At 40.8% G+C, this 25,396-nt stretch overlaps 1 protein-coding gene across 4 annotated transcripts in view; it reads left to right on the forward strand.

Moving 5' to 3' along the window:
• The first annotated feature begins 537 nt into the window (after positions 1-537).
• LOC307258479 (alsin-like) overlaps positions 538-25,396 on the forward strand; it is a 29,312-nt gene continuing 4,453 nt past the window's right edge. The window contains exons 1-40 of one of the 4 annotated variants that reach the window (XM_080038012.1): positions 538-689; positions 1,319-1,411; positions 1,589-1,749; positions 4,573-4,797; positions 4,957-5,145; positions 5,326-5,360; positions 5,463-5,663; positions 5,849-5,898; positions 6,080-6,288; positions 6,603-6,690; positions 6,960-7,141; positions 8,263-8,431; positions 9,013-9,109; positions 9,294-9,371; positions 9,540-9,770; positions 10,199-10,370; positions 10,627-10,822; positions 11,158-11,223; positions 11,460-11,619; positions 11,941-12,072; positions 12,641-12,769; positions 13,137-13,160; positions 14,624-14,694; positions 15,443-15,509; positions 17,195-17,373; positions 18,182-18,247; positions 18,504-18,602; positions 18,767-18,931; positions 19,387-19,498; positions 20,000-20,077; positions 20,306-20,442; positions 20,757-20,912; positions 21,014-21,128; positions 21,726-21,883; positions 22,156-22,254; positions 23,369-23,551; positions 23,864-23,909; positions 24,095-24,156; positions 24,598-24,747; positions 25,139-25,235. In XM_080038012.1, coding sequence (XP_079894138.1) covers positions 1,392-1,411; positions 1,589-1,749; positions 4,573-4,797; positions 4,957-5,145; positions 5,326-5,360; positions 5,463-5,663; positions 5,849-5,898; positions 6,080-6,288; positions 6,603-6,690; positions 6,960-7,141; positions 8,263-8,431; positions 9,013-9,109; positions 9,294-9,371; positions 9,540-9,770; positions 10,199-10,370; positions 10,627-10,822; positions 11,158-11,223; positions 11,460-11,619; positions 11,941-12,072; positions 12,641-12,769; positions 13,137-13,160; positions 14,624-14,694; positions 15,443-15,509; positions 17,195-17,373; positions 18,182-18,247; positions 18,504-18,602; positions 18,767-18,931; positions 19,387-19,498; positions 20,000-20,077; positions 20,306-20,442; positions 20,757-20,912; positions 21,014-21,128; positions 21,726-21,883; positions 22,156-22,254; positions 23,369-23,551; positions 23,864-23,909; positions 24,095-24,156; positions 24,598-24,747; positions 25,139-25,235 — 4,854 coding nt within the window. In that variant the 5' untranslated portion in view covers positions 538-689; positions 1,319-1,391. The remainder of the gene's footprint in view (positions 690-1,318; positions 1,412-1,588; positions 1,750-4,572; positions 4,798-4,956; positions 5,146-5,325; positions 5,361-5,462; positions 5,664-5,848; positions 5,899-6,079; positions 6,289-6,602; positions 6,691-6,959; positions 7,142-8,262; positions 8,432-9,012; positions 9,110-9,293; positions 9,372-9,539; positions 9,771-10,198; positions 10,371-10,626; positions 10,823-11,157; positions 11,224-11,459; positions 11,620-11,940; positions 12,073-12,640; positions 12,770-13,136; positions 13,161-14,623; positions 14,695-15,442; positions 15,510-17,194; positions 17,374-18,181; positions 18,248-18,503; positions 18,603-18,766; positions 18,932-19,386; positions 19,499-19,999; positions 20,078-20,305; positions 20,443-20,756; positions 20,913-21,013; positions 21,129-21,725; positions 21,884-22,155; positions 22,255-23,368; positions 23,552-23,863; positions 23,910-24,094; positions 24,157-24,597; positions 24,748-25,138; positions 25,236-25,396) is intronic. The other 3 variants (XM_080038011.1, XM_080038013.1, XM_080038014.1) reach the window with 3 other exon arrangements.

The following is a 25,396-nucleotide window of genomic DNA, read 5'->3' on the forward strand; positions in this document are numbered from 1 at the left end:
GAAACCTGAATCTACAAGAAAACTGTATGAGCATTAGAAGAAAAGAGTAGTTCACTTAATAGAGTGCAATATATAATAATAATATATAGTATAATATTTGATATACCATCTATGTGCAATATATGCCTACATATTCATCCAGTTTTCTAAAATTGCTAATTGGGTAGCCAGGGTAGGCATAGGCTACATAGCCCTAGGTAACATAAAACAACCAACCAACGCTTTAGTTAATTTTTTAACAATATATTTACTGTCCAAGGTTTAAATAAATATTGGCAGACACCGTTTTGTGTGTATGGCTTTACTTGAGTAAAAGTAGGCTAAATAATAACTGAAGGCCATCTGACAAATACATGCTAAGTTGCAACCATACTCCATCCCTGGAAATAGAGACAGAGTGGGACCTCCTACCTTATTATTGCCGCCTCTCTGACATACCGCAGCAGCAACAGGTGTGGCACCGCCGCAGTGTTTGTCCCTTCCCGGCTGCCGTCGGGGCGCTGTAGTACAACATACAACAACTGTCAGAGAGTCAACTTCTGCTTTCATTGCTCTGCACTGATTGGAAATTAAAACGAAATGTAATAGCTCGGTTTCTGTGCCATGACAGTTGCAAGCAGTTATCTGGACTTATTCAGAGCGGCTACTTCACTAAACTCCGCTTCGTCCTCCCGAGCACAAACCAGTTGGTAAGTTTAGTTAGCTCCTATGGCACATATAGCATTGAGCTAACCAACTTCAGTGCGTTTCAAATTAATTGATAATACTCGACCTTCATGCTTTAACTTAGGGAAAGGTGTAATGGTAAAGGATCCGCGTATACCAGGCGCGAAAGTTACAACTGTCATATTTTCAGTCTACTGTTTGTAGTTAGCTTATCTCTCTTGACGTTTTGGTTTTAACGTGATTACGCGCGCCTCTGCGTTTCCACAGAAACAGGTGAGCAATGCATGGCTATGCCTTTGACAAACTGTAAGGCACCTAAGCAGCAACAGGGTCAGGACTGCGTTGATGTTGTTGTTTTTATACGTCAACAGTGGTGCTATTAAAGAATATATCCAGTTCAAAAGCAATCGCTCCTGCTCCCAGTGAAACCATTCGTAGCACATCAGAATAAAATAAACAAATAGATAGGCTAAATGAATATCCTCTGTGACCAGATGGGAATCGGTAAAAAATATAATATTGTTTATGTAAGAAATTGCATTTGTAGATTTAAACATGATGAAGAATATTAAACTGATCCTTTGCCAGTTATTGCACATGCCGCACTATATGCTAGTAAAAAAAACTGTATATCTTTTTTTTTTTTTTTGAGTGAACAGAAGACAAGAGCTTTGGAAATATGTGAAGATGCCTTCAGTGTCGGGTGGAATGGAGAGTCTTGAGTGATGGAGAAAAGAGAGGAGAGGTAACACACACACACCAACACACACACACACACACACACACACACACACACACACTTTTTAGCTGCCCCTGTCATGATTACATCTACCGAGCAGGAACCTCTTTTGGGTTTGGACAGGATCTTAATCTTCGGCCCAAAACAGGCTATAATAGTAACAATTTGTGTTTGTTATTGCAGTCCTGTGAGTGAGCAGGACCCCACACCTCCAGAGCGAGGACTGCTCCACATCTGGCAGTCAGCAGGCCCCAGCGCACAGCCCTGTCCAGAGAGAGTGCTCCTGTCCAGGTCTGTTCTTCAGACTGCCCTCGGAGAACACCATGGACTCCTGCTGACACAAGGTGAGTGTGATTGTGGAAAATAAGGCTGTTCAATTCATTTAACCTCCTTCAAGGAACGTTTAAAAGTTTATAAAACAGTCCCGTGTTTCCTCTGATAATCATAAATTACCTGTAAAGGCAAATGAAGCCGTCCGCAAAAAAAAAAATCGATTTTCATATATAGCAATAGAGCAGGAGAACAGGAAAGCAGCACAAGTGAAACACGGTGTATTCCCACCCAATTAGGACAGTCACTTCCTAAGAATTTAAAACACATGGCATACATTACAGCATATCCAAATAAAGTTATTAAAAGCACTCATAAACAAGTAACTGTGTATACCTTAATCATGTTGTCTGAACTTCTTGCACACTCTCTGCGATCAGTAAAGGCACCAAGTATATCATTGTTTTGGGTCTGAGCTGAACACAGTGACGCTAAACAACCTGAGAGTCTATGGAGATGAGATATTATCTGTACAACTGACCTCACACTGTCATCTAACAGCAGGGCTGGACTGGGTCAAAAAATCGGCCCTGGCATTTTTGGCCATGGCAGCCCACCATGATTATTTATACGATATGCGGAGGCAGGGGCGTTGCACCAAATTCTGGGCCCCTATACAGGAAGTCCTGATGGGCCCTCTGAGAGGCGGTCTTAAGGTGCGAACACACTACACATGTTACACGCGTACAGACACGTATAAAATCGGCTATTTTTCCATAGGGAACCATTGGTTTACGCGCGTACATGGCGCGTAGATGCGTCACTCACGCTAAAGCAACATTTTAGCCGCGTTAGCTGCGTATGAGCCGCGTATATACGCACCTACGCGCGGAGTTCGCATGACGATTAGCCGCGTTGGCCAATCAGCGTTGGGCTTGACCCGACGTCACATACATTGGCATGGTCGGAGAACAGTGTACTGTACACAGAGGCTGATGAGAGACACCGAGGAGGAAAATGTATTGCAGGCAGCCGAGCCGGTGCTGTATGACAGCAGCTCGGGAATAGAAGACCTGGGGAGAGTAAACCAGGAGAATGGACTTCCTGGTTAATTCAGTGAATATGTGCGGCTGTGCTTTAGCCGATAAAACAAGTTAGCCCCGTATAGCATTAGTTAACTCACCCTGTTGTGTGCGGGCGGCTAGCGCCTCATATTATGAACCCAAACATGACGGCTATGTCCGTGGGACTTTCACAACAAGTATAGCGAAGCACCGGTGTTGATCTACTCCAGCCACGGTCCCCTGTCACAGCCAGGTAGGGTAATGATGGCTACTTGGCTTTATGTTGTGCCGCCGTGCACCGATGCTGCTGTAACTTTGTTGTTATGTAGCTGCCGTGAATATGCTGTTTTAATGCTAGGCTATTTGTGCTGTTCAGTTTGTCTTTTGGCACAGTTGTTGGCCGTATTGTTGTTTTTGTGCGGACATGCACGCTGTTGTGTCGGGTCGGGTCTGATCGTAGCCATGGTTAATTAGGGGAAATACAATATCGGGAGGGAGACTACGCGCGTAGAACCATTTTTGACACAAAATGATCAGGCAACATTTTAGCTGCGTTACGCACGTAAATCTTACGCGGGTAACGCGTGTAGTGTGTTCGTACCTTTACAATACAAACATGTAAAAGCTATGTTTGTCTAGAGTCCAAAACGTATGAGTGACTGGTCCCTCTCTAAGCCAGATAACAACACAAAGTTTCTATTGATGAATGACCAAATCATTACACATACTTGAACAACAACCCCTGGTCTAATGACTCTTAATAAACATGCACACACACAGTGTTTCTCACAGGAATTTGGGAGACTGTGTCGTGGACCCTAGACCTTCTATAATCAACTGTTTCCTATGTAAGCTATTTAGTACTATTTTCTGGAATAATTTATAGACACAGAATGACCAAAAAGCAGAAAGACGAAATGTACATGTTTAAAAAATCCAGTCAGCTTTGGGAATTTTTTCCCTTCGTTTGTATTTTTTATTGGCCCAATATAGGCCGTGATCTTTGTAGCCCCGAACAATGTTATTTAAAAAATAACAAAAATGTACTGACGAATGAAAGGCCCCCGATATCTGTTTTTTTTCCTAAATAAAAATGTTCTGGGCCTTCAAAGATCAGGGGCATATATTGAGCCAGTAAAAAAATAAATAAATTAAAAAAATAAGTTTTTATTTTTTTGGGTGCAGCCCCCCTCTGCCTTGGGCCCCCCCAAGCCTGTCCGCAGTCCGACGGCCCTGAACGTAACTGACCATCGTCAGATGCTCATAATTAGCGAGTAGAAGTTGAATGCGTGATAATACAATTCAATGCCTGCCGGCCCACCGGGCATTGCCCGGTACGCCCGATGGCCAGTCCAGCCCTGTCTAACAGGCAACACAGCTGAGATATTGGCTGAGAGATTAAGTGTTAAATTAATGATTACTATTACTATTAGCTAGCCTAAAGAACGACAGTTCCCTCACAGTATTAAAATGCTTTACTAAACGTTAATGAAAGCCTAATTCAAATATGGAAATGCAAACTGTTGGAATGTTAAAATGTTTGTTTTCTAGAAACATTTATTTTGTTTTTAGATATACATGGGTCCATATATAATACAGTAAATATGTATGTATGTATGTATGTATGTATGTATGTATGTATGTATGTATGTATGTATGTATGTATGTATGTATGTATGTATGTATGTATGTATGTATGTATGTATGTATGTATGTATGTATGAGAAACTGTTGATGAACGCCTCAGAAGTTATTTATTTGTGCATTTTGCAGTATTGACATGTTATTAAATTCAGCAGTATAAGCCATTACTCAGTCATTGTTGACTTGCAGGAGGTCTGGTGTATTCTTTTGGTGAGCTGTTATGGAGGGATGTGAGCGTCCCGGTGTCGGCTCCGGTGCTGGAGGAGGCTCTTCTGGGCAAGATGGTGGTCCGTGTGGCTGCTGGTGGTTTTCACTGTGGAGCGCTGAGCGAGCAAGGCAACATCTACATGTGGGGGGAGAACACTGCAGGACAATGTGGGCTGACTGAGAGGGGTGAAACCACAAACCTCACAGGTTAGTCAACACCATATTTAATGTCTTCCCATCTTCTTTTATTCACATATTCAACGTCCATTCTACCCACTTCTTGCTTTTTCTTTTATTTGGTCAATGCATTTGTTAGTTAATTTATATTGGGGAAACATAAGCTATGTAAAATATATCCTGCGTCAGTTTCAGAGCCGTGCCCCTTGACTGTGGTGGACAGTGATGTCGTTCCTCCAGCTGTGGTTCGTGTGGTGGACCTGGCCTTTGGGCGGGAGCACAGTCTGGCGTTGTCAGCCCAGAACGAGCTGTGGGCGTGGGGCAGCGGCTGCCAGCTTGGCCTGGTCACCAGCTCCTTCCCTGTATGGAAACCACAGAAGTTAAGTTTCTTTAAGATGAAATTGGGTCAAATGTCAACAAATCAGAATAGTAACCAATGACTGTCAACCGTTGGATGGACAATTTATGGTGTTTTTGAATGTGTGTGCATTTGAGCACTCAACAAAACCGCATTTTTGAATTAAGTCATCACATTTGTATTATTTCTATCTCTGATGCAGGTGGAGCACTTGGCAGGCAGACATGTAATTCAGGTAGTTTCTGTTCCTGATGTCCTCATTGCTACATTAGAATTCGAAAGAAAAAAATTACTATTTTGTGTGTCCAGAAATATCATCTCTATTTATTTCCCACAGGTGGCTTGTGGTGCCTATCACAGCCTCGCCTTGGTTCGCAGTTTACCTCCAACAAACTACAATACCCAGAATCCTTCTGGGAAGACGGAGCGGGGACAGTCACCTCACTACTCAGTGAAAGAGAGGGAGGAGCGGCTGTCAGTTGATGCTGGTCACTACTGTCCGCTCGGGGTGGAGCTGACTGAAGACATGACAGGCGAGGTAAACATTCTAAAGGCTGTAAAATGGTTTACTTTTTAAACCAGTCATTCCTGTGATCCGGCACCATAGGATCTACGCAGCTATAGAACTGCATGATCAAGTTGTTCCTTTGCAGCAAGTATCTATGCTCATTTATGAGATACAGATTTTTCACCACTGATTCATGCTTTGGTTTGCATTCCCAGACCTCTCCCAGGAGAAAAGACCCGAGACGAAGGCTCTTGCCTGGGCAAAGGTCAGTTGGCAGTTGCCCTGGTTATGAAGCCGGTTCATGGCTATAAACTGTAGACAGCAGATCTTACCTATGGGTCTCTTTTTTTTCTTTCACTTTTTACTTTATTGCATTTCCAGGTTTTTCTATTTCAGTTTTTCCCTACTTTATTTCTCTTGCCTTTCCCTCCTTTGCAAAACTTTAGGAAGAATCTTCCAGTCTGCACAAAGCTTAAACCCGATGGGCACCCAGACTCTCTCACGCAGACAGATGGCAGCTTGAGAGCCAATAAGAACTCTTTCCCTGACGAAATGGAGCTTCAGAACCTCCTCCAGAAACTCTCCAGTCACTCATTGGAGATGTGCCACACTGCCAGGCCAGGAGATACTGACTCACTGAGCAGTTACACTTCAGGTTGGTCCTTTAGTACTGTTCCTTCTTCCTTTTTTTTAAAGTCTTTTTGTTTGTTCTGTTATGTATTGCCTCATTTATATCTTTATCTCTTTGTTGTTTTGCTTTTTTGATTCAAAACTTGTTTGCAGCTTGTTCGTTTTGTTGATAACTGATTTACTTGTTCCCTTGTGATGTTTGTCTTTTTTTCTTCCTTTGTTTGTTTCTACTTTTCGCTTTATTGGTTGCTTGTTACCGTGTTCTTTGAAGGTTTAGTAATACATCTATTTTCCTCCCAACGTTTCTCATTTCTTCTCTAATACCATCATTCTGGCCAGATGACAGCTGTGCTTCTTCAACTCCTTCCACGGATCTGTTGACTTCCAGTTACAAAGAAGACTCGCCCACTAGGAGTCAATCCAATAAGTAGGACCAAGTTTAGTAGACAATGAAACAGTGATTAATCAGTGTTTTAATAATGTTGTGTTGAAAATTTGGCACTCAACTAACAGAAAAAAAAATAAATGTGGATAATTTTTATTGAAATGATTCCACTTCACTTCCATGTTATGTCACTGTGGAATTGTTTTTAAAAAATGCAATGCAAATACACTATGAAAACTGCATTGTACCTACCTTGATTATCCTCTTGCCATTATGATTTGAAACCTTCCCTTTGACCTTCTCTCCTACAGTAACAGTGGCGTGGCCGTGCCGTACTCCTCCTCCCCAGTTTGTCTGGACGAGGTTCGGCTTTGTCTGGAGGCGGAGAGGAGGACACTGCAGGGCCAGAAGAGCTCCAGTCTCACTAATATAAACCAGAAGGGGAATGCTGCAGCAAACAGGAGACGCTCCCTGCCAGGAACACCCACCCGTGGTATGAATGGTTTTGGGTGTGAACAACGTTACGTTACACTGATCTACTTTCTTGCCCAAGAGTGAGATAAGAAGAGTGATACCCTGAGCCCCAAGTATGGAACCAGGAGACTTACATGTACAACATGTTCGTTACCGACATGGCTCATTATCCATAAGCTGCTTTAGAGATGCTGGTAGGAGTATTTTGCAACTTTGGACAGAGCCAGGCTTGCCGTTTCAATGTCAAAAGTTCTACTCTTGCTTATCAAAACGTTATTTTGACAGACATTATCCGGTACCAATGAAGTAAAACATATCTCCAGAATCCCTGATATGTCAACAAGGAACAAGAATAGAAATGTTATCTTCAGCAGGAACACACAATACAATTTTCTGCCTTTGTTTGCCTCTCACGCTGACACACTCAACAACAATGTCTTCTTTAAGACCTTGTGTTATCATCTCAAAGTAACTGATGAGTGAGTTAAGATCAAAACATGTGCATGATAAAATTGTCAATGTTATCTTGAGATAAACATTATCTTTCTAGAGATAATAATAAGGAGAACGTCACTACACATTAATGATCAGAAAATCCTTCAGTTACTTACAATAGTACTCATTTTGCTTACACCAAATAAAACCTGACGTATAGACCATTTGCACAGCTCAGCTAACCATGTAGACTGTAGAATGTATTTATAGTTTGTGTATTGATAGTGTAACACAAGACAGACAGAGGCTAGAACTTTGGAATGATTGGTAATTTGCTGATACAGCTGACTAACTTCTCATTTTCTGTTTCTGAAGTGTCACAATGAAAGTATTTCAATCAATCAGTCTACACACATAGAGCAGTTCACTTAGGCGTTAGGGTGTGTTCATATCAAACCTGTTCAGTGCAGTCGATTTGTGTTTGCCCATGTAGTAGACCTACAGTTTATTTAGGCTGGTAGCACAAAAAAAGCAGTGTGAACTTCCTTCATTATGTTAAGGTATGAGACTCATTTGTGTCTCCTTCGTCAGAGGAGGAATTGCATTTGCAATGTTGACAGATGCTCACATGTAAGTGGTAGGTGACATGTCGAAGAGCTTTTGCCAGGAATTAACCATTAGGTCATCATTTGTTTTCTCTTACAGGGTCTCCACGACAACGGCGGCCTTGTCCCTGCATACCTGGCTCTGCTGGTGGGTCCCATGCTGCGGCGGAGGAGGAGGCTGGAGATGGGCTGCCCTCTCTGGAGACAGAAGTGTGGAGCTGGGGCCGCGGCTCTGAGGGGCAGCTGGGCCACGGAGATCAGCTCGCCAGGTGTGGACAAGCAAACGTGCACAATAATAGTTCATCCCTACTTCTATAAATATATAGTTTTTACTTTTTATTAAAAACAAGAGGTTCATGTTTCTACCAATTCCATGAGAGGATATAGTCGTATTAACACTAACACTAACATTAATAATACTCCAAATAGATTGAAACCTAATTCAATAATATTTTTCTAACAGCAAATGTACGTTTTCTTAACACCCACCCCTCATTTTAACAAACTTAACCTTAAAACATCTGCAAACATATTGTAAGCATATTGAAATAGTGTTTTTAAATATCTGAAAAGCATCTACTGATGTACTTTTGGCATTTATCAAACACTGATTAATGTTTATACCACTGTAGTCGAGTTAAAAATACTTCATTTACTTGGGGTAATATACAAAAAGTAAAAAGCGCCTCAACTTTCTATGTGACATCCACAAGACTAATGTCTACACACCACCTGCATAGTGAGAGCAGCATTTTAGCACAATCACACACACCCACAGTCACTGTTACATGCGTAAAATGGAGGAAAGTAGACTTGAACCGGAGTGAAGTTAAAATGTATGTGTCTCCAGACTCCAGCCTCTGTGTATCAAGTGTTTGACAGGCGAGGAGGTGATCAAAGTCGCTGCAGGATCACACCATTCTTTGGCTGTCACCGCTCACTGCCAGGTAACAGGCAGACACACAGCACACACATGAACACACAAACATGCCCAAGCCTTAATCTAAACCTAAAGTATAATCTAAAGCTTTAACTAAGTCTCATACAATACTTTGAGGAAGTGCAGAGTGACTGAACAAATACAAGATCACTCACACATTTTCACAAACTAACTTACCTGATGTTTTGCAGGTGTACTCTTGGGGCAGCAACATGTGTGGACAGCTCGGTCACGTCAACAGTCCTATCACAGTACCCAAACAGGCAAAGGTAAAACATTCTCTCATTCATTCTATCATTAGTGCTCAAGTATTTACATTGTTTTATATTAAGTCATATGATTTGATTTAGAAATGCAATTTCATTTTTCTTTGAACATTGACCATTGACTTTTGACCTTGCCTCAATCAATAATTCAAGTAATGTATGCCCTTCTAGCTGTCTGATGGTCTTCGTGTTTGGGATGTGTCAGCGGGTCAGAGCCACTCCCTGCTCCTGGCTGATGGAGACTGTGTTCAGCCAGTCCTCTTGTACTGCGGCCAGCAGCAAGAGCCAATGTCAGCACAGAGTGAGAGGTCACACCAAAAGGGTCAAAGGTCATGCCAGAAGTCACCAAACAGAGCAGAAAGTTACACAGTCAGACCCACTCTGCTGCCTTTCTGCATAGAGGTTTGCATGCCCAAAACACAACTGTTTTATATTTTTGCTTCAACAGGACTAATAGTTAGAGAGATGATGAGTGGAGCACTTTTCCACAACAACCACACCGTAGTGGATTTTTTATTTGATTTGATTTTTTTTACATATTGCTCAAAGTTCGATATGTTTAAAGTACAAAACGTATGCCTATAAAGTAACATGTGTGGTATTGGCAGGAATATAAGATCAGACAGCACACAGAAGTTAGGTAGAGCGCACTGCCATTTTTAAATAGGTTTGAAATACATAAACACAAAGGGAGAAAGTCAGAAGTTATTATAACCATTATAATCAACAGAGGGAAACCACAGAATACTGAAAGGAAATTAAACTTAACAATATATTATCTTATCTGTAGATGTATGACTAACATTTATTTCATCTCTGTGTGTGTGTAGATGGGTTACATTAGCAGTGTGTGCAGCGGTGGTCAGAGCTGTGCGGTGTTGGCAGACCAGAACGTCATGAGTTTTATCTCTGCTATCCATGAGCTGGCGTCCAGAGAGAGAAAGTTCTGCTGCTGGTTGAGTAGGGTCAGGGAGCTCCTCCTCACACCGCTACATAACAGAGGTGAGAGGCTCCATTCGCTGGATCCTACGCTGTGGAATAGCATCAATCGCTGTGTGGTGTATCTACTCTACTTTTGAATATGAAAGTTTAATATATTTAACTTAAATGTAATGTCGTGAATATGTTTTACTATTTTCACAAATGATCTGTGAAATAGTACATGGTTTAAGCATTCAGTTCTGCAGTGGCGAATGCATCATATTAGTGTGTGCGTGTGTGTGTGTGTGTGTCTGTGTCTGTGTATTGTCCTCCTCAGAGAGTGCGTGTCCGTCGTTAGGTGAGCCGTGCACTCATCTCTTCTTCTCTCTCTCTGAGAGTTTTATTCGTCTGAGCGCCCTGATCGGTCGACACTCCACTTCTCTCAGCTACTTCCTGCATGATGCGCAAGGCCGTGATGTCACTTCCCTTCCCCTGCTGACGCACACTGACCACTTTATGGACATTTATAAAGAGTGAGGTTAACCTTGTTGTCTATGGCACACGAAAAAAAAACATACTGTAATAATTAATACAGAAATCTTCATATCATTTTATGGCCAAAGAAGATTTGTGTTTACTTCTATCTTTCTGTTTTTGCATCAGTTTCAGACTTTTCTTGTGCTCTAATGTCCCTCTCATTCACTTTGTATTTCACCTCACTTTATTTCTCATAGCAGAATAATAATTTTTTTCTCTCATACAATACAAATAATTCTAAAAGGCAAATACAGGGCCTCTATTAATAATATACTTTAACAGGTAGAAATTTCTAACTCAAATTCAAAAATCTCTGTCTGTCTTTCTCCAGGTATTGTTCTTCGGTAGGTAACTTCCAGGTGATGGGTGGATTCCAGTCCCTGCATAAACTCTCACTGTAAGCTTCTAGATGTTTTCTTTATGTGTTTCCCTTAAGGAGCCCGTCTTACCTCACTTGGCCTGGGAAGCAGGAAAGAGCTAACAAACCGCTGTTTGGTAGCTCTTTCCTGCTGTCCAGGAAGTGATGTGTTTTAACAGATAGGCTTGTTTCAAGTAAAAAACAGCCCCTTTAAAAAAGTACTGAATATGTTTGAGTTCTAAGAGTGTCCCATTTCTCTTTGTGTGTCTGTTCAGTGAATGTTTAGGCTCTCAGCAGACCATGCTCACTCAGCTGTGTGTATCAGACCAGCCTGTCAAAGGGGATTTCGATCTGGTTTTGTTGTTTTACTGGCCTCTGCAACAGCTACACCAGTACAGTCGAGTCCTGCTCAAACTGGCAGCCTGTTACAGTGTGGTGATTACAACACTCTCTGACCGCTCTCTCCCTCTCTCTCACGTGTTTCTCTGTCTGCCCTTTTCCTATCTTTCATTTTCTCTTTTGTTATTTTCAATGATTAAGTAACTTTGGTTATTCCTTTGTATTGGCCCGTTTTGCAACACTCTTCCTATTTTTGTAAAAATGGGCAGATTTGTCTAATTGGTCAAGCAACCTGCTATAATATTTGTTGATCTGTTAATGCAGGTATACTGTACCTTTGACTGAGCTGGCCAAGGTTCTGAAATTAATAAGAAAAACAACTATTAAACCTTTTGACTTTTTCTTTCTCTCCCCCAGTTAACTACAGAGTATCAGTTCCTCCATCAGGGCTGTACTCATTTCGAATCCCTGTCTTTGTCCCTGCTGAAGAGGAAGAAGGAGGCTGAAACCACCTTCATCTTCTGGAAGACCCACTCTGGAAAAACTGCTGTGAGCGTGACTGATTTTACTTGGCCAAACTACTGTTATGCACAGAATACAAAGCACTTAAACTACTGTGCTAGTGAAATGTATTTCCCTTCTCTTGAAATAACTGCGCTCCTGCTCAAAGGATACAGGAGAGGTTCGATTTACCAAACATAATGATCAACCTTTATCACTCAAGTGTCCTTAGTTACCTGATAGCTGATGTAAGGTTGGGGTTATCTTCAATTCAGAGCAACAAAATGATGGTGCAAGTTGGTATTATCATTATTTGTCATTAGTTCAGTAGATTCCTAGGTCAAAGAGTAAGTGCATGATGTGTGTCAGCGCTGGAAGCCATGTATCTCCAAAATGGCAACTTTTGTAAAAACCAATGTAAAGGGTCACCCAAAATGGGTGGATTGCAGGTGGCAGCAGTTTTGTGCAGATACTCATGAGGGCCAGGTTGCCCCTTTATTCACCTGAACCTCACCAGGTTAATGGAGGCAGGACTTCTGGTAAAGTGTAAGTCACAGTTGTTTTTCAACAGTTTGTCAGATTTTATTGAGGAAATGTGTTTGTGTTTGTTCAACAGGAGGCTCTGCGTCTCCCACAGCGTCGTGTGGTGTGTGAAAGCAGCAACAGATCTCTGACTCTGCAGAACGCAGGCCGCTTCTCCAACCACTGGTTCATGTTGTTCAATGACGCCCTGGTTCACACACAGGTACACACATGCAATCACAAAGAAAATCTATACAAAATAAGCCAAATAATAGTATTTCTTTCTTCTATTTGTTAGTGGTATAGACCCATGGTGGATACCATAAATTCCCTACGTAAATAAGATTTGCTAACCATTCCTACAGCAAGGTGGAGTGAGCACAATGGATCCATCTCTGGTGGAATTCAAATTAACTTCAAATTACGCAACAGTCACAACAGTGACTGTTATTAGATTAAAGTCCACTGGGTCTTTATCAGTCTTGTTCTGATCAGATCTGTGTACATCTCTGTCTTACTGGAGTTTCTTGACATCTGCCCTGTTGGGCAGAAAAATTAATATTTTTACATTGTATCTTTCAATCACTCAGGGTGCCATTCCCTCTAAGAGCCTTGTGAGTATATCAACCATCAGTTTACCCAACTTCCCCTCCAACCAACCAACCAGCCAGTTTAAACACACTGAGCTTTGCAGCAGCATGGGTGGGCTGGTCTCTGCTCAGTGCTTACACTCTTAAAGGATTTACATCACAGGATGAGAAATACAATAAAATAAATGCTAACACAGGACAGTATGCAATGTTAAAGGGACTGGGTTGCCAGTTTAGTTTATGCACATCCATTCGAAACGTATATAATTCTGTGCAAGACTACTTTCACAGAGGTTATAATGTTCCTCTTTAAAAATGTTTTGTTGAAACTCTCATGTTATTTTGAGCTATTTCTAATATGTTTCTCTACCCCATTGAGGATAGACTAACTGAATAGATATTGGGCTTTGTATTATTGCCACTCATAGTCTTGCAGATGTCCTGTGTTTAGCATTTGTTTTCACATGTTGTCTTGATGGCTGATTCTGAGCTTCAGTCGCTATACCAAACAACAGGCTGCTGTGTGTGTGGATTTGGGTTTAGATGTGTTTGCGTCATTAGCCAATTAATGGTAAAAATAGATGAGGTCAAAGATGCAGTAGCTCATAGCACATCAAGCTGCTGGTGAAAGGCTGTGACTCACCACTGCATTCTTGCTTTCAAAAGCATCTGATCCAAGACATGACAACGTCACCAGCTTTTTCCATCCTATGGAGATACTACTTCCCGCTGCCTTGTGCTGTGTCTTTCCCCTTTCTCCTTTGTCCATGTTTCAGTATACAACTGTTTGGTGTGGGCTTCTGTGTTGATTGACATTAGATAGTGGTGACACTGTTTTTCCCTTTGTGGTTTTTGGGTTCATTTCCCGTTCGCTGCATTTGACCTTTGCCATAGTTTTAATTCTGCTTAGTACGTGATTATGCATCACGCCATGTAAATGTCATAGTTTAACAAAATTTAACTGAGGAGCATTTTGCTGTGCATTATAAATCTATCACATTTACTCTGTATTGTTGCTAATTACTCCCCAAAGTTTACTGTTGCCTTTTGTTTTCAGCTCATACTATCCAGTATATAATCGAAAATTAACATGGTGGGACTTGTCCGAGTCAATCCTTATATCTGAGAAATTATGCAAGAGTGTGTTCTGTTTTAACTTCATTTACTTTAGTAATAATGTGTGAACACAATAATTAAATACTGTGAATGTCAAAAGCCCCACTGAAACTAGTGACAAATATGTGACTTCTCTTATAGCATCAAGAAGTCATGTAAAGTGACCTTTCAGTCCGCAAACCTCTGAACAAATAGTAAAGCTCAGATTACCTTGGTCAAAGTTCTGTTCAACAGAATGTAAAAATCAATTGGTAAATCCCTATCACTCACACTGATGTCAAGTAATGTGACTTATTTGAGAAGTTTCAATGACCCACATATGCATAAAGATGGTGATGAAATACAAGAACCACTGCTCTGTCTCTCTGCAGTTCTCCACACATCACATCTATCCTCTGACCTGTCTGTGGGTGAAACCAGTGACTGAAGACGGCAGTGGACTGTGAGTTCATTACTTTTATTGCTCATCACTTAAGCACTTGTAAACTTTCATCCTCGGTGTTTGCGTGCTGCTTAGCTGACACCAGGTCATTTATTGAACTACGATATACAGCTCTGGAAAAAATTAAAGAGACCAGTCTGGATTTTTCTTCAATCTTTATCTCTACATTATTAATGGAAATGCTTGTGATGACACATTTTTGTGGGGGAATTTGGTAGAAATGTGCTAAGTTTTTTGTAGAATAAATCCAAAATGTTCATTTTACTCAAACATAAATTGAGAAGACCAGAGACACTGAACATTTGGAGTGGTCTCTAAATTTTTTCCAGAGCTGTTACATATTAAGGTGAAGAAGTGACGTTTTAAATTATGTTACAGAGATAGTTTATCTTGCTTAAAACTATGTTCTGGGGGCGCTCCGGTGGCGTAGTGGATGGAGCGCGTACCATGTTGGCTCCGGCCTTCGTTGCAGTGGTCGCGGGTTCGAATCCAACCCGTGGACCTTTACTGCAGGTCATCCCCCCTCTCTCTCTGTCTCCCCATTTCAACTCTGTACTATCCAATAAAGCTTGAAAATGCCCAAAAAATTAAAAAGTTCTGAAATGTGTTGATCACCTACTGTGCATTTGTTTATTCTTTTCCCAAAGCACTAGTTATGAGCCCTGATTTCATTATACAGTTGTTCCTCTTCTTGTTAAACTTTTTGCACCATTTTTGATTTATTATTGTCCCTGTGTTTTGTGTTCAGCTATGCCATCAGAATTACATGTCCAGAGGAGAGTTTCACCCTGGTGGCTTCGACACCACAAGAGAAGGTACATTCATCCTTTAAACACTTATTAGGGGAGAGTGGCCTAAGTTGTGCCGGTGGGGAAGTTGTGCCACCCCTTGTTTCTAGAAAACCATAGAAGAAATTGGAAATGTGACCACATATTTAAGAAGAGCCATCCATTTAACTCACCCTGTAAAGAAGGGAGAAACATGGAATAAGATATAACCACATTTAAGCTCAAAAAACAGTTTTTTGACTTTCAAAGTAAAATTTCCATGATCAAGGTTTTTTGATTATTGTGTCTGAACAATTATAAACACGTTTGAAAACATTTGACACATGTTTTAGTGCTTTAGTATGCTACACTTTGTGTCTATATAGTGAGCACAATGTCAGCCCTAAACTGCTGCATCATGCTTATTATCCAAAATTCTGGGGTTGGGGTGATTTGTGAGTAAGTAAAATGTATTTATCAAAGCACATTTATAACAGTTTGCACTGTCCAAAGTGCTGAACATAGTGCATTCAGTAGGTAAAAAATTAAGGCAAAATAACAATAACCAAAATAAAAGTCATAATGCTCAGACATCCACATATAAACAAAGATAGTAGTGCAGAGGTAAGATAGTTAATGGGGAGGAAAAACCAGGGTGTACAGATGGGTTTTGAGCCTTGATTTAAAGGCAGAAATGGAGGGGGAATCGCATATGACAGGTGGCAGTTGGTTCTACAAGGGCGGAGCAGCTAGTGCAAAGTACATTTCTGAGAGTTGTGCCATTGGCATGGCTGTATACGCTGGTCACCAAAAGAAAGTAGTTGTCTACAGTAGCTCAGAAGAGAGTGACATCTCCATTCCACTTAACGACACCACTGATGAGAGTTCAGATGGCCAGAAAGATGATGATGGTGACTTTGTCATTGTGAGCTTTTGCAGGTAAAACCATTAGATCTGTTAGGCCTTGTTTAAGAAAATTGTCTTCAATCTTTGTAAAATATTTACTTTATTTACTTTAAATACACCTTAAATAAGTGATTGTCGAATGGATTTGTCTTGCATTACAGTTTATGAGATATATATCAATGGTACAATATACCCCATGGTATTCTCTCCAACGGCACAACTTACGCCACACCGGGGGCAAGTTGTGCCACAAGACAACTTTTTTTCCGAAAGCTATATTTCTTCAACAGTTTATTCCAGATCCAAAGTTTTTACTTTACTGTCAAGGCCTCACTTTAAAGTCACTTTGAGTAAAAAGTGGCACAACTTAGGCCACTCTCCCCTACCTACTTAATGCAGCCTGAAGTTTTAATCTGATGGTATTTTTGCAAATAATATGGAAACAATTCTCTATTGTGAAAAGAAATTAGGCTTGCTTGATGTAGTATTTCCAATAAGATATCAGGAAATGTTGTGATGAACAGTGATTGGATTTTTGGAATGAATACTGAAGAAGGTAAAATACTGAAAAATCCTTATCCAACAGCAGAAGAGTGGTACATTTCTCTTAAATATATTAATAAGGACAGCTTTTTTTTTTTTTTTTTGACCATCGACTGCAAGCATCAAACACAACCGCTGTATGCTCACACTAAAAGGCAACTTTCCCAATACGCTAATGAGTGCTCTCCAATCTACCAAGATGATTTTGTTGAACTTCTCAATTCTGAAGTCTTTAAATTTTCTTTTTTCTTTTCCAACTTCCCTTTCGTTTTCTCTCCGTCTAGAACAAGTGGCTACGATCTCTTAACCAGGCGTTGGATCAGGCGCTGGGTGGTGGGGGCCAGGGCTCTTTGCCGGGGACGACGGCAATGTCTCGCACGGCCTCCTACACGTTCACTGGAGAGGGACGCTTTAAAGACGCCATGTACACTGGGGGCTGGCTGGCAGGACAGGTTCACGGCAGGTGAGAGAGCGTGTTTGTTTTTCCCTCTTTGCCTGCGTAGGTGTGCCTATCTCATCTCCACCCCTGCTACGGTGTGTACTGAATAATGTTTGCATATGGGTGTGTTCATTAAATGAAGTGTGCATTGGTTTTTGGTAGCCAACTATAAACCCTTGGATATTGGAGTGGTTTGAATGTACTATCAAGAGGAACAATGGAGAATGTATAACAGCTACTACCTATATTCAGGGATCTCGCAGAGTTTTGAAAGTTTGGAATATGCTTGATTTTTTTTTTCTTGTTTGGTCTTCTCAATTTTCTTCTATAGCTTCCACACAATGTTTCAATTAACAGGGGTGCCTTGTCAAGACATTGACATTCTGGAATTTTTGTGCCTTCTTAATATGTTTGAGACCATCAGTTGTGTTGTGCATAGGTAGGGTTGGTACAAAGGTCTATACAGTGAATGGCACTATTTGATTACTGTTCTAATCCATATTATGACAAGAACCACTCAACTGAGTAAAGAGAAACAACAGTCCATCATTACTTTAAGACATGAAGGTCAGTCAATCCGGTCAAGAAAACCTTTTGGCTTTGCTTCTGCTCTCCCCCTCTTTTACTCGCCCACACCTATAGGCCTACACACACGTTCATTCTCACATATTTTATGTTCAAGTCCAAGTGATGGGCAATAAATTACCAACCAACTAGTATGTATGGTGCCGATTAGTGAGGCAGAAGACGTTTACATGTTTAACCCACTAGTCCCCTTCCATCCATAATAGTATATATGTTTCAGCATAGTAAAATATATTTGCCCTTACAGAGGCAAAATGAAGTGGCCAGATGCACGGACCTACAGCGGAAACTTCAAGAATGGACAGGAGGATGGGTAAGTACACTAGGCATTAGGCAAGTGTAGTCCTAAAGGCTAGTTAATGTGTAATGTTGTTCATTCCTAGTATGAAACAATTACCCTTAAATACTGAACATACAGAAACAATGGTGGCTTTAAATGTATGTTTTAAACAGCCACTATGAAACCATGAAAGCAGCTGCTCATGATTTTTTTTTATTTAGTGTTATTAACTTACAAAGATTAAACCATCTGAATATTTCTTTCCAACTTTTACTTTTTTTCTTTCCAGCTATGGAGAGTGTATCATCCCTCACAAAGAGCTGAGTAAGCCGGACATCTACCAAGGGCACTGGAAAGATGGCAAGATCCATGGCTTCGGCAAGTACAAGTCAGTACACTGTTTTCTGCTGACTTTTATAGTAATTTGGAGAGTAGTGTAGGACACAGTTTGTTTTGAAATCAGTCGACTGTGTGGGGATTGAACTTAATATTTCTGATTGCCTTGACCAATATCAGTGTGTGCATCTTCATGTCTGTGTGGGTTCTACCCAGGTATGCCAATGGCGAGGTGTATGAGGGCTGTTTCTGCGATGGGCAGCGCCACGGTTACGGGATGCTGAGCTCGGGTAAGCTGGCCAAAAAGACCTCCAGCGTTTTCATCGGCCAGTGGGTCAATGACAGGAAGACAGGATACGGAGTCCACGATAACATCACAAGGTCTGTTTAATGATGTGGCTCAAAATCCTTTTGAGAGCTTCCTATTGTCATAACATTTTTAAGGAGGAAATCCAGATTTACTAGTTGAAGTAAACACTCCCTCCCTAGGAAGTTTCCTCCAGGATTTCTTGTTTGAGCCTGAAAACCCCTGGAGACTGAATTGTATTCTTGTTTTTCCTGTGATAAGGAGCTATCATGTTAATTGTGTTGTGGTTTCATTTAATTGGTCTCCAGTGACATTGGGGAATGTCCGTCCTAAAAAGGGGGGGGGGGGGAAGGGTGATGAAAAAGTTTCAGGAGGACATTCACACACATTCTTACTATTACCTGAAAACAGTTTTTTTTTTGGTACATATTAATTAGCACAGTGTGTTTAATGTCTTCTCTGAGAACAGTCAGTTTCCTTAATATTACTCTGCTTTGGTATGCTAACTCTTTTTGTGTGTTTTTCCCAGAGGTGAGAAGTACATGGGTCTGTGGTTGGACGAGCAGCGGCATGGCAGCGCTGTGGTTGTCAACCAGAATGGTGTGTACTTTGAAGGGACCTTCAGAGATAACAAGATGAGTGTAAGAACAACCTGAAGTATGCACTTCATCATTCTGACATACACACGGTTAGAAAAAGAAGATTCAACTGGAAAACTGTCCACTAACTTGTAATGGATGCTCTGATTTGTAGTGCCAATTAAACAAAGAAAGAAATTATTTTAGACAATAATATGCTATGAAACAAAGTGTGGACAAAAAAAGGGACTTAAGCTAATAAGGGGATATAGCTTTATGTATAGCACATACATTTCCATAAATATGTGAACCATCAATAACCTTACTACTCAAATTATACATTGGTTTAGTTATAGCTATAGTAAAAGCTGGAAGAGATATAATTGGCTTCTTTACTTGAGTCTTCTTATATAATCACGTTTTCCGTCTCACTAGATCTGACATTATAAAAAAAATTAAACATTTGATATCTTTTCGACACCATCCTAATCATTGTACATCCGTGATTTACTTCGTATAGTTTGATGCTGCGTGTGTTGTTTTTATTTTTTATTTTCTTATCAGGGTCCAGGTCTGTTGGTGTCGGAGGACGACACAGCTTTCCACGGGGAGTTTTCTGATGACTGGACCATCAACGGGAAGGTATCAAGCTTTTTTGTCTCCTTTTTATCTGTGTGCTCTAGATCTATTTTTGTCATTCTCTACATCACATCTCACGGTTTTTACAAATTTGTAATGTGGTTTTATGTGAGGAATTAGACAATGTCTCGTTGTAATTAATTCCAGTTTAAAATCAGACAGTTGTTGGCTACATGTCTCTAGCAAAAAGACCTAGTCAGTGATTTAAAAAAGAAATGTCTTCCTCTTTAGGGTGTTTTATCCCTGGTTTACGGTGACTGCCTGGAGGGCCTATTCAGTGGAAAGTGGGCAACAGGGCTGAAAGTAGATGGAATGTACACCAAACCAGCCCCCGAAGAACCAGAAAACAAGGAGAGAAACAGCCTGTTGTGAGTATTACTTTATAGTCCTTTAGACCTGGATTCAACCTGTTTCCTGAAATGATTTCTACACACACAGCATGTAAATGAACATTTGTTTTGGAGTTGTAATGTCTAAGAGCTGTTTGTGTTCATTGCTATGCATTTTTTAATTCTTTATATAAAAATGTTCAGTTTTGTGACTGTCCGTCGTGAATATTATTGTTAGCAAGATGGGTGTTATTAGCCTGATATGTCATTCAAATTGAAGACCGGGTTTGTGTCATCCAGTGTTCATGTTCTGATTGGTATCTTAAAAATGTTTTGAATATGTGCATGTGCAGCAGGTTGGGCCAGTATGTGGTGCCTGCAGGTCAGAGGTGGGCCTGTGTGTTTGATGAATGCTGGAGTCGACTGGGCTGTGATGCCCCTAAGAGAGGAGAGAGGACCGCAGCCTGGGAGAACATCGCTGTTACTATAACCACTGCACAGCGAAACAGGTAGATACACACACAAACACACGCAAATGTAACTGGTGTCCTTTTCACAGCTGTACATGGAAATAAGTGAGTGTACTTTATGTTTGTGTATTTGTTTGTAGCCCAGACCTCAGCAGGTCTCAGCGCAAAGTTTTGGAGTGTTTGGAGTTCATTCCTCAGCATGGTCAAACAGTCACTACAGCAAACTACGACAACATACGAAGATACCTCATCAAGGTACACCGAGACATGCTTCTAATATTAATTTCACCCATATTGTTCTAATTTTACAGAGAAAATAAATGTTATATACTTGACGTAGTACATCCTTCATACACTACATAAAGGTGTATCTTATGAACTGGCAACAGTGGTCATGTAAATTGTACACTGAATGAATATTACCGTAATTTTCGGACTATAAGCCGAGACTTTTCCCCCATTTTTCGACCCTGTTATTACACAGCACAGTATATGTTCTGTAGCTAGTCTACTATTGCTCTAAATGGTTACACTTGAATACGTTATGCAAATATGCAACTTGTTTGTTGAAATGTTAATAAATGGGAGCTTCCTCAAGCAGCCATCTCTTTCCCGACAATCCCCTCTGTGCACGAACTCTTACATATGGTAATTAAACATTATAACACCTGCGGCTTATAGTCCAGTGCGGCTTATAATGCGGAAAATACGGTACTTTTTGCAAAAGTACCCAATGTTAGAAGTACGTAAAGAAGTGTAGGTACTGCCTTCAAGGACTAAAGGAAAAAGCGTTTGTTGGTGTTATACTTCAGTGTGCTTGTCTGTATTTGTATGGCGCTGTTTGTATGTCAGGCATGTGAGACCCCTCTCCACCCTCTGGGCTGGCTGGTGGAGACGTTGGTGACCGTTTACCGGATGACTTACATCGGTGTGGGATCCAACCGCAGGCTGCTCAGACAGGCCGTACAGGAGCTCCTCGCCTACCTCACTGATCTCTTCAGCATTGTCCGGTAGATTCAAGTTCTGACTTAACTCTTTTGTCTGCCCTCTGTTTTCAGTAAGCTCTCTAAACACAAGGCCCTTATTCTTCTGTAGGTGTGCATCTAGTGTCAATGTGTGTGATATTCAGGACTGTATTTATTTTTATTGTTAGTCTGCAACTCAATTCTAAACAAAACCACATAATAACATCAAAACACAAGGAAGAACACATAGCTAAAGAATGAAACAGGTATGTATATAATATGATTTGTGTCACTTACACATAGATTGTTGTCTGCAGGTTTCTGTTTCCAGGGTTACCAGATGATGGCAGCATCATCCCAGAACTGCCTACCTCTCCATCGAAAAGCAGACCCAACTCTACCATAGAAGAGCCAGGGTAAGTGACACACACACATACACACACACACACACACACACACACACACACACACACACACACACAAGGGTTTTAGTTTAGTTTATCTATTTCGATCACATATTCACAACATTGCATACATAAGTTAAAAACACACAAAAAATGTAAAAAAATAAATAAAGTTGTCATCTTAATGCAGTGGTTCTCAATTATTTTCTGTCATGCCCCCCCTAGGGGACAGACATTTTTTTGCGCCCCCCCCTAAATTGAAATACTATTGAGAACCTGCTAATATTTATTTATTTATCTGTACAAAACCACTGTATGAGTTTCTGGTACGAGCATTCTGCATACAATCACCTTATTATCAAATTAGATAACAAAAATTAGCTGAGATAACTTCTGCAGCAAAAAAATTCAAAGTTCAGTTTATTAGCTCAATTTGTAACATTTAAACAAGACTGCTCAGTCTGTGTGAATCTCAGGACAGAGAAACAAGAGCAAATGATTCACTGAGGTTTGCAGTTCATTCAAAACATTTTTAAACTGTAAACATAGTTAAGGTGGTGTTTTTTTATTATTATATGCTTCTGTGATGCGATAACCAATAATTCATTAATGTTATTATTAGTCTACTTTCTTGATTTCTTTTTAAATAGCCTACAGAGACACTTGGAGACACATGTGGACATTTATTTACTGCAAATCGCGGCCTTTCGCGCGGATATGACCGATATGACCATACACAAGCACACATCGCGCTTGCTAGCACTTTACATTTTTTTGGTCAGTTGGAAATCAAGGCAGCCCGCGCCCCCCCTGACAACTCACGGCGCCCCCCACCATTTGAGAAGCACTGTCTGAACGTATTGACATTGCTTAAAAGTACTTTAGCTTAGGGTTAGCCTACAAGATGGCATTCAAGCAAGGCTCAGTCACGTGAATCACTGTTAAACGTAAAGATCTATGTCAGCTCTTCCAATACAATGCTATTGAAAAAGACAGTCTGGATTTATATTAGACCTTAATTCTCTCTCTCTCGCTCTCTCTCTGTCTGTCTCTCTCTCTCTCTCTCCCCCTGTCTCTCTCTCTCTCTCTCTCTCTCTCTCTCTCTCTCTCTCTCTCATTTCTCCAGCTGTGTTTTGGTGGTGAGCTGCTCCTCTCTGCTCCTCCCTCTGCTGCTGCCTCACCTCTACCGTCCTCTCTTCACCCTGTACTGCCTGCAGGAAGAGCAGGAGGAGACACAGTACTGGGAGCGCATCCTCCGACTCAACAAACAGCCCGACCAGTCTCTACTCAGCTTCCTGGGCGTGCAGGAGTGAGTTTGTACATTAAAATAAAACACATAGGAATAAACACAATGGCTTCTACATCCACAAAGGTCTGAGGTTTAACATTGAATGCTGTGTTATGGTTGTTGCTAACCATTATTTTATATCCCTCCCTTGAAAGTATGAGCGCCTCTAATGCAGAGAGCCATATTTTATATGTACAGTGTATATATACAACACTGTATACATCATATATGCATTACAAAGAGAGCGTGTTGCATATAACCTGACACACACACACATGCACGCACACAGACACTTGCTTTTTGTTGCGACAGTCTATTTTCTTTCTTTTGTAGGAAGTTCTGGCCTGTGTGGCTGTCAATTCTGGGAGAGAAAAAGCAGGTCAGATTCTATTTATTTATTTTCTCCCCCACCAGCTTCAAATCCACCCACCATTACTCACACACAGAATGGATGAGCTTTGCTTCCTTCTAAATGTTCCTAGAGAAGGTGAAAGTGTGCTGCTGCATCTTTTGTGTTATCCTCCTTAACTGGTTTCTTTTGTTTTTTTTTATTTTTTATTACAGATTGTGTCTAGCAGTAAAGATGCCTGCTTTGTTTCCGCTGTAGAGACGCTCCAACAGATCAGGTATTTGCCATGTGACTGTGTTATATGACACTATATGACGTCACTAAATTACCTCAAATGCTTGGTTTTGTTGAATTTGCATTTATTCTAGTTAGTGACAACAAGCCACAAGTCCAATTTTTAAAAGTGTAACCATTGCTACTGAAAAGGACAAATAATATCCTATTCGGCTATCCTGATGCAACCAGACCTGACAGAATATTTAAACACACATATTTATCTGTACAACAGTATAGACCTTTTTTATTTTTTTATTAGTGACAGTGCACATTAATAACTATGAGCACCATAGTCCATCATGTAAATGTTCCAGATTTAGCCATACTGGCTCATTTTTATCTGTAGTCCCTGGCAGGTTCATAGCATAAAATAAAACATTAATAACATTGAAAGTGAATTATTATCTGTATGAATACAAATGTACGTCTACATCCCATGCAGCACCACCTTCACTCCGTCAGACAAACTCATGGTGATCCAGAAGACGTTTGAGGAGTTAACACAGGAAATAAAACCTATGCTCGATGGCAACTTCCTGTGGTGCATGGACGACCTGCTTCCTCTCTTCCTCTATGTGGTGCTCAGGGCGAGGTCCGTCTAGCACGTACACACACACACACACAAACACACAGACACCCACACACATTTAATTATGACACACTTCGGGGCGCTCCGGTGGCGTAGTGGATAAAGCACGTACCATATTGGCTCCGGCCTTTGTTGCAGTGGTCGCTGGTTCAAGTCTGACCTGTGGACCTTTACTGCAGGTCATCCCCCCTCTCTCTCTGTCTCCCCATTTCAACTCTGTACTATCCAATAAAAGCTTGAAAATGCTAAAAAATTATCTTTAAAAAAAAATTATGACACACTTCAAATAAGGTTTATATTAGTTTATTATGACAGCGTTTTATGTTTCAAACAGGGGATGGTTAGCAGACGCTGGTGAGTGAACATGTTGTGTTTTTGCTGCTCTGTTTTCCAGGATCAGGAACCTGGGAGCCGAGGTCAATCTGATAGATGATTTGATGGATCCCAACCTTCAACATGGAGAATTGGGACTGATGTTCACTACACTGAAGGTAGGACCCATGTGCTCGCGCACACACATGTACACACACACACACACATAAGGACAATGGCAATCTTTCAAATCTGATTGCATTCTGCCCATAGTTAATGCTGAAGCAGCATGTTAAATGTAAATGGCCTTGGCTCAGTGCACATTGGTCAGAAGCACTTG

The sequence above is a fragment of the Ammodytes marinus genome (genome assembly GCF_949987685.1).
Source record: "Ammodytes marinus genome assembly, chromosome: 12".
Classification (NCBI taxonomy): Eukaryota; Metazoa; Chordata; class Actinopteri; order Uranoscopiformes; family Ammodytidae; genus Ammodytes; species Ammodytes marinus.